The sequence below is a fragment of the Notamacropus eugenii genome, chromosome 3 (assembly GCF_028372415.1).
Source record: "Notamacropus eugenii isolate mMacEug1 chromosome 3, mMacEug1.pri_v2, whole genome shotgun sequence".
NCBI lineage: Eukaryota > Metazoa > Chordata > Mammalia > Diprotodontia > Macropodidae > Notamacropus > Notamacropus eugenii.
Window position 1 is genome coordinate 374531650 of NC_092874.1, and position 14784 is coordinate 374546433.

The 14784-nt window shown below is 38.7% G+C and overlaps 1 protein-coding gene across 3 annotated transcripts in view; it reads right to left on the reverse strand.

Moving 5' to 3' along the window:
* TRPM6 (transient receptor potential cation channel subfamily M member 6) overlaps window positions 1-14784 on the reverse strand; it is a 230288-nt gene that overhangs the window by 17529 nt on the left and 197975 nt on the right. For all 3 annotated transcript variants that reach the window (XM_072597466.1, XM_072597465.1, XM_072597464.1), the window contains exons 33-36: window positions 7874-7939; window positions 3479-3765; window positions 2862-2944; window positions 1570-1775 (exon numbers count right to left, since the gene is read on the reverse strand). In XM_072597466.1, the coding sequence (XP_072453567.1) occupies window positions 1570-1775; window positions 2862-2944; window positions 3479-3765; window positions 7874-7939 (642 nt within the window). The remainder of the gene's footprint in view (window positions 1-1569; window positions 1776-2861; window positions 2945-3478; window positions 3766-7873; window positions 7940-14784) is intronic.

Here is a 14784-nt window from a genome sequence, read left to right on the forward strand (position 1 = left end):
AGAAGCACTGATCAAGAATACCTCTGATCAATCAAGCAATTAGCAGGTATTTTTTTTAAGTGCAAGTCACTATGCTATATGTTGGTGATACAATACAAAGAATGAAACAACCCCTATTCACAAGAAGCTTACATTCTAAACGTCCCTTCTAGCTCTAAAACCATGATTGGATGATCCTGTAATATTAGCATGCATGGGCACCTTGTTGTAATCTGATTTTTCTCTTTCACAAGAAAGTTAACTTAACTTCATAAGAAGTTACGAAAATCAAAAAGTAAACAAAAGGAAGTTAAAACAATGAACTGTAAGGCAATCTCAAAATTCTGAAAATATCTCCCTTAAATTTCTACTGTATTTTTTTCCAATTATGAAAATGACAGTGGTGAGGTCATAAAGTTGGAAAGCTTGAGATGAAAATCATGTTTCATACAGCACAAAACTGTAAATGCCACGAATACAAATAAGTTAAGCATCAGTAAAAACAGTGTTGGATCAGAGGCTGGAGGACTTGGGATTCATATCTTGGCTGGGCCACATATGACCTGTGAGACTTTAGGCTTTCAGAAACTCAATTTCCTCTTTGTAAAATAAGGACTTTGAACCAGATGATCTCTAAGTCCCCTTTCAGCTTGGAAACTTTGATATGACATAGTGACAGAGACTGTATAATGGGAAGGCATAGAATTTAAAATGCAGGCAATGGTCTTAATGTGTAGAATATTGTGTTCAGTTGGGGGAGGGGATATATATCCTGAAGTATATCCCCAGGAGGGACACTAGGATGGTGAAGAACTTTGAAAACCATACTATATGTTGTTGAAAAAATTAAGTATAATTTCCCTGGAGAAGACAATTAAGGAAGGTATAATTTTTGCCTCTAAATAGCTGGAAAACTTTCATGTATAGAAAGACTTGACTTATTCTTCTTGGCTCCAGAAGCACCAGCCATGAGGGAAAGTTGCAAACAGGTAGTTTTCAGCTCTACATAAGAAAAAAACTTGCTGACAGTTAGAACTGTTAAAAAGCGTGCCTTGGTGCTAAGTTGCCAGACATTGGTGTATTAGGTATGATTTGGACAAGTTGATCTCTAAGATGTTTTTGCAACCCTTAAGATTCTAAGGTTTTAATTTTTAAAAAAATTAAAGTATTCTATATCACTTTTCTTTGGATTACTAAAAATTTTCTTAAAAATGCATGTAACCCTTCATATACACAGAGACACGGACACATATAAATACATATATGTATTTGTGCATACACATACAGATATAATTATATGTGCTTGTTGAATGAAATCGATGAATAGACAGAGACATAGATAGAGACAAAGACAGAGAAAAAAGAGAAAAAATCACACAAATATGAGTGACAATATTTGTTTTGAAATGGATTTTTTTAAAAGCACACAATGTTAGAGGCTGTTACCGTTAAAACCCCAGAACAACGGCAACGATCACAAAAATGCCTGAACTATTTTAGGGGGTCAATTACTGATGACATCTGCAAGAAGATGTTTCCAGAAACCTTCCTGCAGGTCTCAGATACACCATAGACCACACTGCCAATTACCTTGCAAATCCAGAACAAGCAGTTCTCCTCGGGTATATTCATAGGTCCAGTGGGAAAAGGACAACAACAGCTCCTCCAGAATGTTGCTGGGCAAAATTTCATCCCCATTGTTGTTGTTGTATTTGCGGAACTCACCAGTCATGTACTTCTCTATGGTCAACCACTGGTTGGCTGAATGGCAATATATTAAAAAGACCTCCAGGAACCTGTGGGGGAGGGGAAGGATGCTGATCATCATGGGGAAATGGCAAAAAAATGGGATTTTCCCACCGCCTGCAGTGTAAAGTCAGCAAGACTGTTAAGAGGGTAGAACATAACTCAAACAAGATAATTGTTGTATCCAGAAGAGCTAAGAACGAGAGTTGGGGGCATTTTATGAAGTATAGACCCTTTTCACTTTGAAAAGCCCTCCTGTTCTTTGTAAGTACTGTGCCCAGCAATACTTGTCATGCTCTGAAAGTTCCTTGTAAAAGTAGTAATAAAACTTTATAGTTAAGTCTTCAGTACCAAATTACAATCAGTCTTATTCAATGAATACAGATGTGTAGGAACATTGAAATGAAATAATAAAAATGTTGTGAATTCTTACAATGCTCCTTCCATGTACGTGGTAATGGGAAAGTTGTTCTTCAAGCCAAATAATTTTTCTTTCATGGTTTTATCTGCATAATATTGCTACTGGTGAGCTAGATATCCAATACCGGCCATGGTCCCTTTCCTATACAACCTTTCTTCCTCATCTAGTGCAAGATGAACAACCTCTGTACAAAGTAAAATAAATTAAGGCAAATCACCAGTACAACCTCCAGCTCAGAAACAGACTCACAATTTCCTACTTTCACTATTTCTAGTAATGGCAGATTCTAGGGCAGCATCCACATGGCAATACCAGACCACGCTGACAACATCAACTTAGTATCAGATGTCATAAGGCTAGAGTTGAAAGTGACCTCTGAAGTCATCTACTATAACCTCCTCATTTTTTGGATGAGAGAACTGAGGCCCAAAGCAGTTGAAGACTATGACAGAGGGAGAAAAATCAGAGGCAAGATTTGAACTGTGACTCTAGATGAGGTCCTTTCCCTTATACTATACCACCTTATACTGGAGAAAAACACGTATTCTGTCTAAACTAGGAACAAAATTGAAAACATGGGCTGGTGTGACATTTACTCAGAAACCTAAATATTTCTATTAAGAAATACTATTAGGTTATATAAAACAGGCATAAGGCAGAGCAGATCCTGTTTGGTCTGACAGATTTAACTGCAGAGATAAAAAGGTTTTCTTACCTTGGTGTATAAGGAATAGTATGTGGTTTCAATTGGTTGAAAGTATAGATCAGTTTTTGAGCAGCTCTTTGCTGTTGGATCTCCTAAAAAAAAAAAAAGGATAAATTTATCAAGATTGGTTTAGTAGGAATGTTAAAAAAAAAAAAAAATCTTCCTGCTAAGCAACAATCAGTCAAATAGATTAATTCATTAAGCAGATATTTGTTAAACATCAGCTATAACTTATATAGTTCAGAGGGCTTTCCTTAAATGTTTTCTTTAGACCAACCACGAGTTTTTGTTTTGTTTTGTTTTGAACTTCAAAACAGAGAAATTTGAGCAGGCCACTCTTTAATTGGCAGTGATAGCACTAGGTAGGAAAGGTTCACCACTCTAACCCCAGCCTATGCACATCCAATATAAGATCACGGATTTAGATTTGGAAAGGATCATAGAGTCTACCTAGTCCAATCTTGTCATTTTATAGATGAGGAAACTGAGTCAAAGAGAGATTAAGTAATTTGTCCAAGATCACTCAAGTAGTAAGTGGCAGTGGTAGGGTTTGAACTCAAGTCAACAGATTCCAAAGCCAGGGCTCTTTCCACTATACCATACCTCCTCTCAGGGCCCAGACTTACCCTGAGGCAGAGATGCAGAACAGTGTTTTCTCCGAATATCTTGTGCCAAGTCTGTACCACCTCAGGAAGGAATGACTTGACAATGAAGACCTGCCCTGGCTTGACCACATCATCTTCAGACCATGTACTGACTACTTTCATGGCTTTCCGGAGCCCTCCATCCATCTCCTCTCGGGATAAGACCTGGATCATTGCAGTTCTTCCACTCTGGGACCAGGAGGACATGCTTTTATCAAGGTTCAAAGGAGAACTCTCCTCTAGCTTGTAGATGGTCACTTCTTCTCCAACTAGAGAGAGGGATGGCAGGGAAGGGAAGGGTGGAAGTGTGGAGGGAAACATCAAGGAATTTGACCAGCATTATTTGACTTCATAAGGACATTCCATCAACCCAATGGTAGCAAAAGCTTACTTAATATCAAATCCCAAAAGAATTCTAACTTAACAGGTTAACTTAACTAACACAACACAATCCTTAGAAAAGGTCCTGGGACTTGCCATTTCTCATTCAAAAGTCTTCAGTAAAAAAAAGAAACAAAAAAAATGGACGAAGGTATCAGGGGATAAAGGATAGGACTGTTTTCCCAAAATCAAATTCTTATCTATAGTATGGCCAGGCAAAAAGTTAAAAAAAGGAAATTCCTAAGACAACCTATGGTCATTTGGCTAGAATACAATACTTATAAAGCCAAAGTTAAGGGCTCAGGACTTTATAGCGACCAAACATAATTCCAGAGGGCTAAGGGTGAAGTGTATCACCCATCTCCTGCCAGAGAGGGCATGGGCTCAATATACAGAATGAGACATACATTTTTGGACACCACCAATATGGGAATTAGCTTTACTTGACTATACATATTTGTTACAAAGGTTTTGTTTCTTTTTTTCTTTCTTAAGGGGGTGGGAGGAGATGAGAGGGAGAGAAAATGAATGCTTGTTAATTGAAATAAAATTTTTTTAAAAATCTTTACAGAAAATAACTTCCACAGGCAACAAGCACCATCCTAACTGCAGCTATCCAGTTGTCTCTACAAACAAAAATCATTAGGAACTTGGGCTCAGAATATCATATCACTCCAACTAGAAAAACAATTCAAGGGCTTGTCCTATCAACACTGATTCAGCAGTGTGGTACAATAGATATTTTCATATTACACACTTAGAAAGAATCAAAACATCAAGAAACAGGGTACTCGACATCATTTTTGTTACCCTTTCATCAAGGAAAATTGCATGTGACAACAGGAAACAGTGATATTGTCACACAAAAATGAGTCAGAAGTAAAATCTAATATGACAAAAAAAGAAAAAGAAAGAAAGAAAACACTGTTGGAAGCTAAACATTCCTAAATGATTTATAATGAAAGAATATGTTGTTAAAGGTGCTGAAAACATTTTTATTCTCATTTTTAGCTGTGAAATCAGAATCTTGAACTTCTCCTGCTTAACTGGTAAAAGAGAGTTTCAATTATTCTAATCCCAGATTACAAATTGAGTGATTTAACTGAATACGGAAAAAATCTAATTGATTTGGGATAGCTCATTGTTAGGACTGTCTCTAAAAGAAATGACAAATGGTGCAAGATTCTGTACATAAACTAAGGTTTATAATGCTCTATAGCTCACAAAGAGCTTCCCAAATATTATCTAGTTTGATCCTCACAACAACCTTGGCAGGTAGGTATTACTATTATCCCCATTTTACAGATGAGAAAACTATAACAATTCGAGGTCAAGTGACTTGCCCAGGGTCACACAGCTTGGATCTGAGACAGAATTACAACTCAGGTCTTTGTGACTCCAAGCACAGAGCTCTATATACTGGGCCACCCAGCCATTTCTTAATGTGTGACCAGCCCATCTTTCTTTCTAATCATACTGGAAAAGCTTCTGTCTTCTCATTTTCAACTCTGAACTCCAATAATTTCCTTTAAAATCAGTATTATGAGCCAGTAAAGCATGTCCTATTTGCCTAGGTGGTGCTGGTGTTTAAATGAAAATATTAACCAGGGGAGGGAAATCTGTGATCTCAAGGTTACATGTAGCCCTTTAGGACCTCAAATGCGGTTCTTTGACTGAATCCAAACGTCACAGAACAAATCCCCTTAATAAAAGGATTTGTTCTGTAAAACTTGGACTCAGTCAAAAAACCTCACCCAAGGACCTAGAAAGCCACAGTTTCCCCAACCCTGGTGAAAGCTGTTTTGGTGTGTGCTTGTTGTTCTCTTAAAGTAGTGATGCTCATTTAATAGAAGATTTGTAGAGGAAGCTCCCAGATGAGAAAAAGCCAACACATGTCGTCACTTTCTCTAAAACTTATGGTCTTAGAGAGCTGTCTAAGAACACTTAAAGGTTAAATGATTTGCCCAGGGTAACACAATATGTACCAGAAAAAGAAATTATTCTAACAACCACTGTTATAAGCAATTATGAAAAATATGGAAAGACTTATTGATGTAAATTGAAGCAAGCAGAGCCCTAAAATCAATAAATATAATAGCCATAACACTGAAAATAGAAAGAACAACAAAAATCAGTTCTGAATGTTGAGAAATTACAACAACCAAATTTTGTCCCAAAAAAGAGGTAGGAAAAGACATGTCCACTCATTCATCTGCAAAGCTGGGGATCTGCAAGTCTGAAGCACTATAAATAACAACTGATTTTTTTTTTTTTGATGTGTTGATTAGTTATGCGGACCATTCTTTTCTTCCTTTTTTTTATTTTTGGTTGCAAGGGATGGCTCTCTGGGAGGCAAGGGGGAGAAGGAAGGATAAAGGGGGAAATTAAAGTAATTGTTTTAAAGTATCAATTAAAACCTATTTTGAAATAAAATAAATCAGCAGAAAAAAAATGCTTAGAGGTTTGTAGGACGGACCTACATGGTTTGAGGACACTCAAACCGTGTTCAACCCTGGGTTAGAAGTATGGGGAAGAGAAGGGAAGAAATTGAAAAGGGGGCAGGGGTAAATGTATAGCGGGCATGAGTGTTGATAACAGATTCAGTCTCCATTCTTTGAAATGTTGCTATTAATGCACACTTAGTGTGAACTGGAACATATGTCTCCATGTTTTATGCCTTGGTTGATACTGTGAGGAAGACCATTTAACAAAGTTATCCTGGATCATAAGCAAAAAGCTGGCTACCAGCCACAGCGCTTCAGAAAGGTTATTTCCTTAAGGTTGAAGTGGGTTGTGATTGTCACCAACTGAGGAAACACACATACTGAAAAAATGAAGGCCTGTTAAAGTATTCAAATATAAATACGCCATGTACAATCAACATTTAATGATAAATAATCGAAGTACTTAGAAGGACACCTCCACAGGTCTCTGAAAATCAGACGCCCAGAGAAGTGAAGGCAATATCACTTTTTAGCAGACACCATTTTAGGACCAAAAGGGGAGCAAATGTATGCTCGCTGTTAAAGGATAACAGTGAGAGTTTAGCTCCGTGCAAACAGTGTAGAGTTTACTCATGAGATGAATGAAGTTTGAGGACAGTGGGTGCAAACAGTCTGCAGCACATTCCTAATGGTGTCTTATGTAAAATCAATGGAGTAAAAGACATCTTCAAGGATATTCATGGCAATAACAAGAGGAGGGCGGCTTGTATGAGGCATAACGGACAGCCCAAGTGTTACAGCTTGAAATATTCAAAGACCCAGATGAAGGCCTCCCATTAGTATGGTGGGCCCTTAATGGGGGAAATGGACAAGCATCACACAAAAGGATAAGCCATGGATGAGTTGATCTGCATGATTGAAGGGAGTGCCCAAATTTATAAAACCTTGAATCCAGAGGAATATCCAAGTAGCAGTCCTTCCTACCTTGTTAATCTCTTCATGCTTTCTACTAGCAAAGCCTCAGTAGCCTTGGCTAATGAGGGTTTGTTTTCCTCTTGTATACCAGCCTTTAAAACCAACATTTCCTTTCTGAGCTAAAAGCAATTAGTGGGCATGAAAGAAAACAAACAAATAAAAAACAATACACCCAGCATTTCTCTCACAGTTCTGATGGCTTTCACCATGTTGACACTGATCACTTTTCTCTCTGTTTATTAAGCATGGTTGGTTTGCTCTTTTCTTTCCGACTTACTTCCAGCCTTGAATCATGGAGTGCCAGGTGCAGGATTGCTGCATCCCATCTCAACCGCTGCTTCCTCACTACAAGCCTAAGCCACAGGCTCTTAGAGCTAGACCAGAGATGTCTAGCCTGACAAGTTAACAAACGTTTTTGTTTATCTGTTTGGTTTTTGGTTTTTGCTATAAGCCATTCATCTGATTAAGTGGCAACCCAATTCATGATGAAATGAGTCCAAAATGGCTCCTTGCTAGACTTGGTCCATTACTACATTGAGTTCACACATCACAAAATAATGATAGATTTGCAACTTACCAAAGAATTGTATCGGGGTAAATGGTATGGTTTGAGAAAGCCTCATTAAATTGTTCCTTTCAACAGCTGCCAAAAAAAGAACAGAAAGAAAGAAAATTTTGCTCTATTTAGTATGCCTCATCAGATCAGTTTAATAGAAAGCTTTCTCCAAACCAATATTTATTCAAATAATGCTAATGTTATATTTTATCTCTATCTCAAATCAGTACAATTATTATGAGAACAAATATCTTCATTCAAAAAGAGACCACAGAATTAATAACAATTGTAAGAAATTATATAACAAGATCTAAAGCAGGTACGATGCTTCTACTCTTTACAAACAGTAAATCCAATGCATGCATGGCATATTGTTAGCACCTATTTCAATCAGTGGTCTTACTACTCTGGTTTCCCTGTAGCCTTTTTTTTAAAAGCAAATCTGCTGTACTATGTAGACTCTGAGGACATCTGCTGTTAGAGTCTGTACACTTCACCTTCTTTTCTAGAGGGAACTAAACACTGCAGTTTTAATTACAGACAGGCTATCTGCATTTTCATGTTACATCCAGAAGACTGTTACAGTCCATCAGTGTCAAAAACATATAGTATTCCTCTGCAAAGATTTTCTAATTTTATAGCCACAGACCAAGTGCTAGATTATTACTGGACTTAAGTAACCAGTGTTAATATTCTAAACTAAGAACCCAAAAAAATAAATGGACAATACCCTGAGATCCATCAAAATACTGTCAAATAGAATTGGCAGCACCATGATTCACTAAAGAGCAGGACTCAGTCTCCCTCTTAGTCTTATACCATCCAACAGGATTTAGTGAACAAAGAACCAAAAGAGCCTCGTTCTATGGCAATGAGCCCCTGAAGACATACCAAAGTTCAAATGTAATTAGTTTTATCACTCTGCTTTGACAAGCTACCTTTCTAGAGCAACAGAATCTAAACCAAACACAGTGTTCATTCTAATGACCAAGCTTGGCCCTAAAGAAGAAACAAGCAGATGTACCTCTGTCCCTTCTCTCCAGAAGTCAGGTTCGTCACGTGTGCAACACTGTCTATAGTTCTGCTGAACTACTTTATTCCTCTCTCTTTTCATTATGATATTTTATATTATGTTATTATTTGTCATAAGATAAGGGTCTCTGGATTTCTTCTTCTAAAGAAATAAATGATGGGAATGAAGATGGTGCAAAACAAATGACCAATAAAGGTAATTTCTTTTTAAGTGATTTCCTTATCTCTTGTTCCCCAAGCAGACTATCACTTGGGAAAGTGAAGTACAATTATGTGCATTCTGAACTTGAAACAACTGAGGCTAACTGAGTTAGAATCATTATATAACTAATGAGTGACAGGACCCATCTGGGCTGGCCCAGAGGAAGATCCTGAATAATTAGGGATGTGTTTGACTAGGAGTAATGCCTTGACGATGGCATCCACCCAGTAGAAATGCAAAATTAACAAATGAGGATCCAGATGTCAAAATTGCTGGTATCCCTAGCAGCAAAATTAACAGAGAGACTATTTAAGGGATTCAGAGAAAAACTTAAACTAAAGTATTTAGTCTCAATCCAGGCTGACCAGAGTGAAGTCACAGGTCAGCCAAGATAAACAGATTAAGACCAAAGGGTAAAATAATACCAAATTATCAATGAGCTGACAGAGCTGCCCTTTCCCCCTTTCAGTCACAGTCATAGCCAGATCTCCCTACTGTCATTGGCTCCAAGGCCAGCCCTCTATGCACTGTGCCATGCTTCCTCTTCACCTTGCATATACGTAGCAGGTATTTAAAAAATGCTTATTAAACTTATTTGAATTGAACTCCAGGTCTGGTCAGTCAGTTTAACTAGCTGGTTGAGATAAGAACCAGGCTTAGGACAACCATGTGGTTCTGTTTGAGTTTGAAGGATTGGGGAGGGAGTGGGAAGTTGACATGGGTAAGGAATACCTCCACAACTCTTCCATCTTTGTCCAGTACAAAAGATCTCAAGAAATTGTTGGTACTGAGTAAAAGGTGATCCTCAGTCTTCAGTGGGCATGGGCAACTGGTGGAAATCTGCTTGCAATAGAGAAATGTCTCTCTTCTGTTTGGAGAGTAGTGTCTGAATTGTGTCCAGTCAACAAATATACCTCCCCAGAATACCACCACCCCTAGAACTATTGGAAATAATAGAGATGATATACAAAATAAGGAGCTCATTAGTGCTTTCTTAGTCAAACCTGAAGGTATCATAGCTCACTAGCCACTGATTTCATACTTAGTAGACAGATATCTACACCACCTGCTACTAATACTACTGTTGCCCAGGTGGTACTTGTTTTTTCTAGGCAAGATTCTAGCCAAGGGTAGGCCTCAAGGCTGCAGGTTCCCTATCCTTGGCTAGATCTGAGCCTTCAGTGGTGTCACTGTCTTGCCTCGATGTTGATGGCAACTGACTCAGGGTGGTGTTTGCTGAAGGCTGGGGTGGCTGTGATAATTTCTTAAAATAAGAAGGCAGTGAAGTTTGCCTCATTGGTTGACTCTTCCTTTGGCTTGAGTACTTAGAGATCATTGTAGGGTTAATAACTGACCTAATTTCAATATTGTTGTTTCTAAGGGAATAGGGAGGCCATAGAATAGGGAGAGAGATGGGGTACTCCTGGTCAGTGGAATGTTCAGAACACACACAACATCTATTGTTTAAGTTCATTGTCTTATACAGGTGTGGTTAGTGACTCCCCAAAACAATGACCATTTTTATACGCACTGGAAAACCAAAAAAATTGATGTGACTCACTTTATTGTGATAGGATATTCACTTTATTTTGGTGGTCTAGAACAGAACCCACAATATCTCCAAGGTATGCATATCCTACACAATGCTCCCAAAGTGATTTTCCTTAAATGCAATGTCCTTAAATGCAAATACAACGCAAATGACAATGTCACTTCCCTAATTAACCCTAGTGGCTCCCTAATGCCAATGAGATAAAATATAAACTCTTCTGTTTAGCCTTGAAAGCCTTCCACAAGCTAGCTCGGATCTAGTTTTCCAGTAGTGGACATGACTTCCCTTCCCACATTCTTTGACCTAAACAAACTGGCCTTCTCTCTGTTCCTCATGTATAACATTCCATCGCCTTTCTTTGTGCCTTTGGTGGACCCTGGATTGTACTCCTCTACCTCACAGAATCTCCCTCTTCCTTCAAGATACAGCTTCCATATCAGACCTTTCTTTACATCCTCAACTCCCAGTGCCCTCCCATCTCAAACTACCTTTTATTTAACCCCTTTATGTTTATTCTCTTTATTTTTATTCTATATACACGTGTGCTTGTTTCCTCCATGAGCATGTACATAAACTCTTTTCAAACAGGTGGTTTCATTCACCATATTTGTATCCACAGTGCCTGACGTATAGTAAGCACTTACACATTTGTTGATTGATTGATTGATTGAGCCAAATGAAGGAGAGTCCAGGCAATGCAAAACAATATTAAACACCAATAAGGAAGAAGCAGAGTAAAACTCAGGTATTCTAGATACACTGCTGGCTGAGAGTAAAGCAGGGTCTGAGTCAGTTCTATCTATGCCAATGCATCGCTAGAAGGATCCAATAAGTCTTCTACATGCTAAGCTATGAATGTAAATAGATTCCTGCCTAAGTCTAGACCCTGGACTTGTGGGCTCACAACATTACAATTGAAAAGGCCTTCAAGAGCCATATACTCCAACCCACATTCCTCCCCCACCCAAAACAAAAAACATCCCCACAACAATATAGCCAACCTTTGGTCATCCAGCTTCTCCTTGAAGGAGAACCCATCACCTCAGTAGGTAACCTATTCTACTCTGGGATAGCTTTGATTATTAGGAAAGTTTTCTCTACATTGAACCTAAATTTGCATCTTTTCAACTTCCCCCAATGCTAATGGTTCTGCCCTCAGAAGATTTATAGGTTGCTCACTCATCCTAGATATAGTGGTTCTGATGGGCTTGGTCTGTGTTAAATAAATATGACTTAGAAAACTTGCAGGAATGCCTTGAATTGATCAAACATTGAGTAATCCTCATGCTTTTAGAGGCCAGCCAACAGTTAACCCACAAGACCAAAAAAGCCACTATAGTCCAGTTTGCCTACACTTCTATGCATGGGTCTCTGGAAACAATTCTACTTCAACCAAGATGTTAAACAAGTCCAGTGAATTTCTTCAGAGCCCACCGTTAAAATAAAGAGTGGGTGTTCACAGCTGTTTCTGGGACCAGTCAATTCCCTTCTACCGAGTGGAGGACTGCCCCCCGAGAAAGACACTGTTCCCTGAGGTCCATCCCAGCTGTTTGTTGTTGCAGCCCACTGTTCTGGGGCTGTAATCCTGACAGCTGCTGCTATATCCCTTGCTAAATATTTCCACTTCAATGTTCCACCAGTTCCTCAAAGATTATGTTTAAAACTGAAATCATTATCAAATCTCTAAATCCTTTTTTCTCCCCTAACTTTTCTGTAAGAACATCATGGTCCTGCCAGCTAAACTGAACTATTCTTCATCTTCTATTTTCAAACCTCCCTCTTCCATCTTCACACTTTTGTTCATTCTTTCTCCATTTCTACAATAAATTCCCCCAACCAATATTCTCCTGTTGAAGTCCCTTCCTTCCTTCCAGGCTGGCTTAGGTGCAGCTTCCTCCATGAAGCCTTCTCTGAGTGACTCTCCAGGACAAAATGACATTTCCCTCTCTTAAGTATTTGTAAGACCAAACAAAGTAGAATCTTTTGCTGTTTTTGTTTTATTAAAAGTGCCTCTAATTGAATAATCCATGATTAAAGAAGACCTTTCCCACCCATTGTTGGGTCTACCCATTGAGGGAAGCTTGATTAGGGGAGTTGTTTCTGTAGGAGGGTCCCAAGTATCTTTTGCTTTCTCTATTGAGGCACTGGGTCAGAGAGTCATGCCCTCTAGTTCCAAAAAGTGTACAAATACTCTGAGGGTGAGGTTTTACTTTGGGGCTTACTGACTGGGAGTGTTTGATCAGAAGAGGACTCTGGCAAGCTGCTAAGGAGTCCCCCACCTTGGAAAACCCAGATGTTGGTGCTTCCCTCTCTGGCAACTATGGTCCAACAGTTGGACCTGTCTGTTGAATTGTAATGTTTGTATTGATTATGGTCAGACAGAGGAAGCCCTGTCTATTGATCTTTGATTTCTCTATATTTTCTCTGAAGTTCAAGGTGCTGACTTCTTCCCCTGAACTAACTGAATGATATATGTGCTTGATTAAAGTGAATGTTGACTCTCAAAAGCTGCCTTTCCTTTTATGAATGCAGATCTAAAAACCTGTGGTAGCAGCACCCCCCCATGAATGTTGGGGTGCTTACTGATACAGTATTTAACATATTCTGCCATATATCACTGCATTTAGTGAGAGCTCCCAGAGAAAGCAGGCGTCAGTGGTATAGTGCCAGAGATAGAATCAGAAAGCATGAGTCTCAGTCTTGACTTACTAACTGCTCAAATGTTGGTAAGTCTCCACCCCTCTGATCCTTGGTTTCTTCCAACTACAAAATGGGGATAATAATATTTTACTACCTATTTTTATACATAATAGATAGCTGGTCTCAAAGCCCAGAAGATCTGGATTCATTTTGCACTTCTGATACATACTATGTGAACCAGGCAACTTAACTTCTCACTTAACTTTTCATTTAATTTCTCAGTGTTCTAGGCAACTCTCTAATACCATACATTGAAGAAAAAGGTATCTACATGCATTATTAGAGGGAGATTCAGGGCAGCTAGGTGGCACAGAGGACCTGAGTTCAAATCCAGCCTCAGACACTTGACACTTACTAGCTGCATGACCTTGAGCAAGTCACTTAAACCCAATTGCCTTGCCTTCCCCCTCCAAAAAAAAAAAAAAGTAATTGTATTAGCAGGAGTTTCCTTGTCTGGAAGCTCCCAATATCTATGAAATCAATGGATACAGTCCAAGTCATTATTCCACTGTCTACCTAACAGGATTCTTATGAGGAAGGCACTTTGCAAACCTTAAAACACTATGAAAATTTGAGTGACATTTACCAAGAGCAAGATTTGTAGCATAGCTACCTTTACATGCCCAGCATTCAGCACAGCACTTTGCATTTAGTAGGTCCTTTTAAAGCTTTTGTTGAACAGATATTAAGGTAATTGATGTTAATTGAACTGAACTTACTGCCAGATCATACATGATCTATTGACAAGGGAGGGGAAGAAGGCACTATGAAAGATCAGGGCTGGGTCCAGGGTCTGCCTAGAGGTGAATCCATTGACCTCTATGATGAGTTCAGTGAGTTCCTTGGTGAGAGGAAGACGTCAACCAATATAAATAGAGGCATCGATCAAAGCCACCAGAGATAACAATAAAAAATATATAAAGAACAGAATGAATGGGCAAGAATTACTGAGTTTGGCAATGTTGAGCAATACTCTTCACTGATCTCTTAGCTGCCAGGACTACCCTTTTCAGTTGCTCACTGAAGTGCTAGCCAGGAGCCTCACTCAGCTCCAGGAACCTCAGCTCCTTCTGCAGACAATAGCAGACATCCCTGCTTAGTTCATTCTCTAAGCTGTTACTCCATGCATCATGGAATACCGACTGGGTGTATAACAGTCACTTCTCAAGAAACTAATTAATATTCTTCTGAATATCCTCATACACTTAGGTCTTAGGTTGGCTGTCTTTGGTTATACAACGGATTAAATTTTAAAATAATTTTTTCATCATTTGGACAAATATATTTGTAGAAGTAGCCAAAACCTAAAGAAAACTGGATAAAAATGTCTTATTCTGTAGGAAAGAAAATGTCTTTTTCATTTGAATGAACATAACTAGAAACTGGGAGCTATCCTAGTCAAATGGAAATCACCAATGGTTAAGTTTCAGCTGCAAAACCACAAAG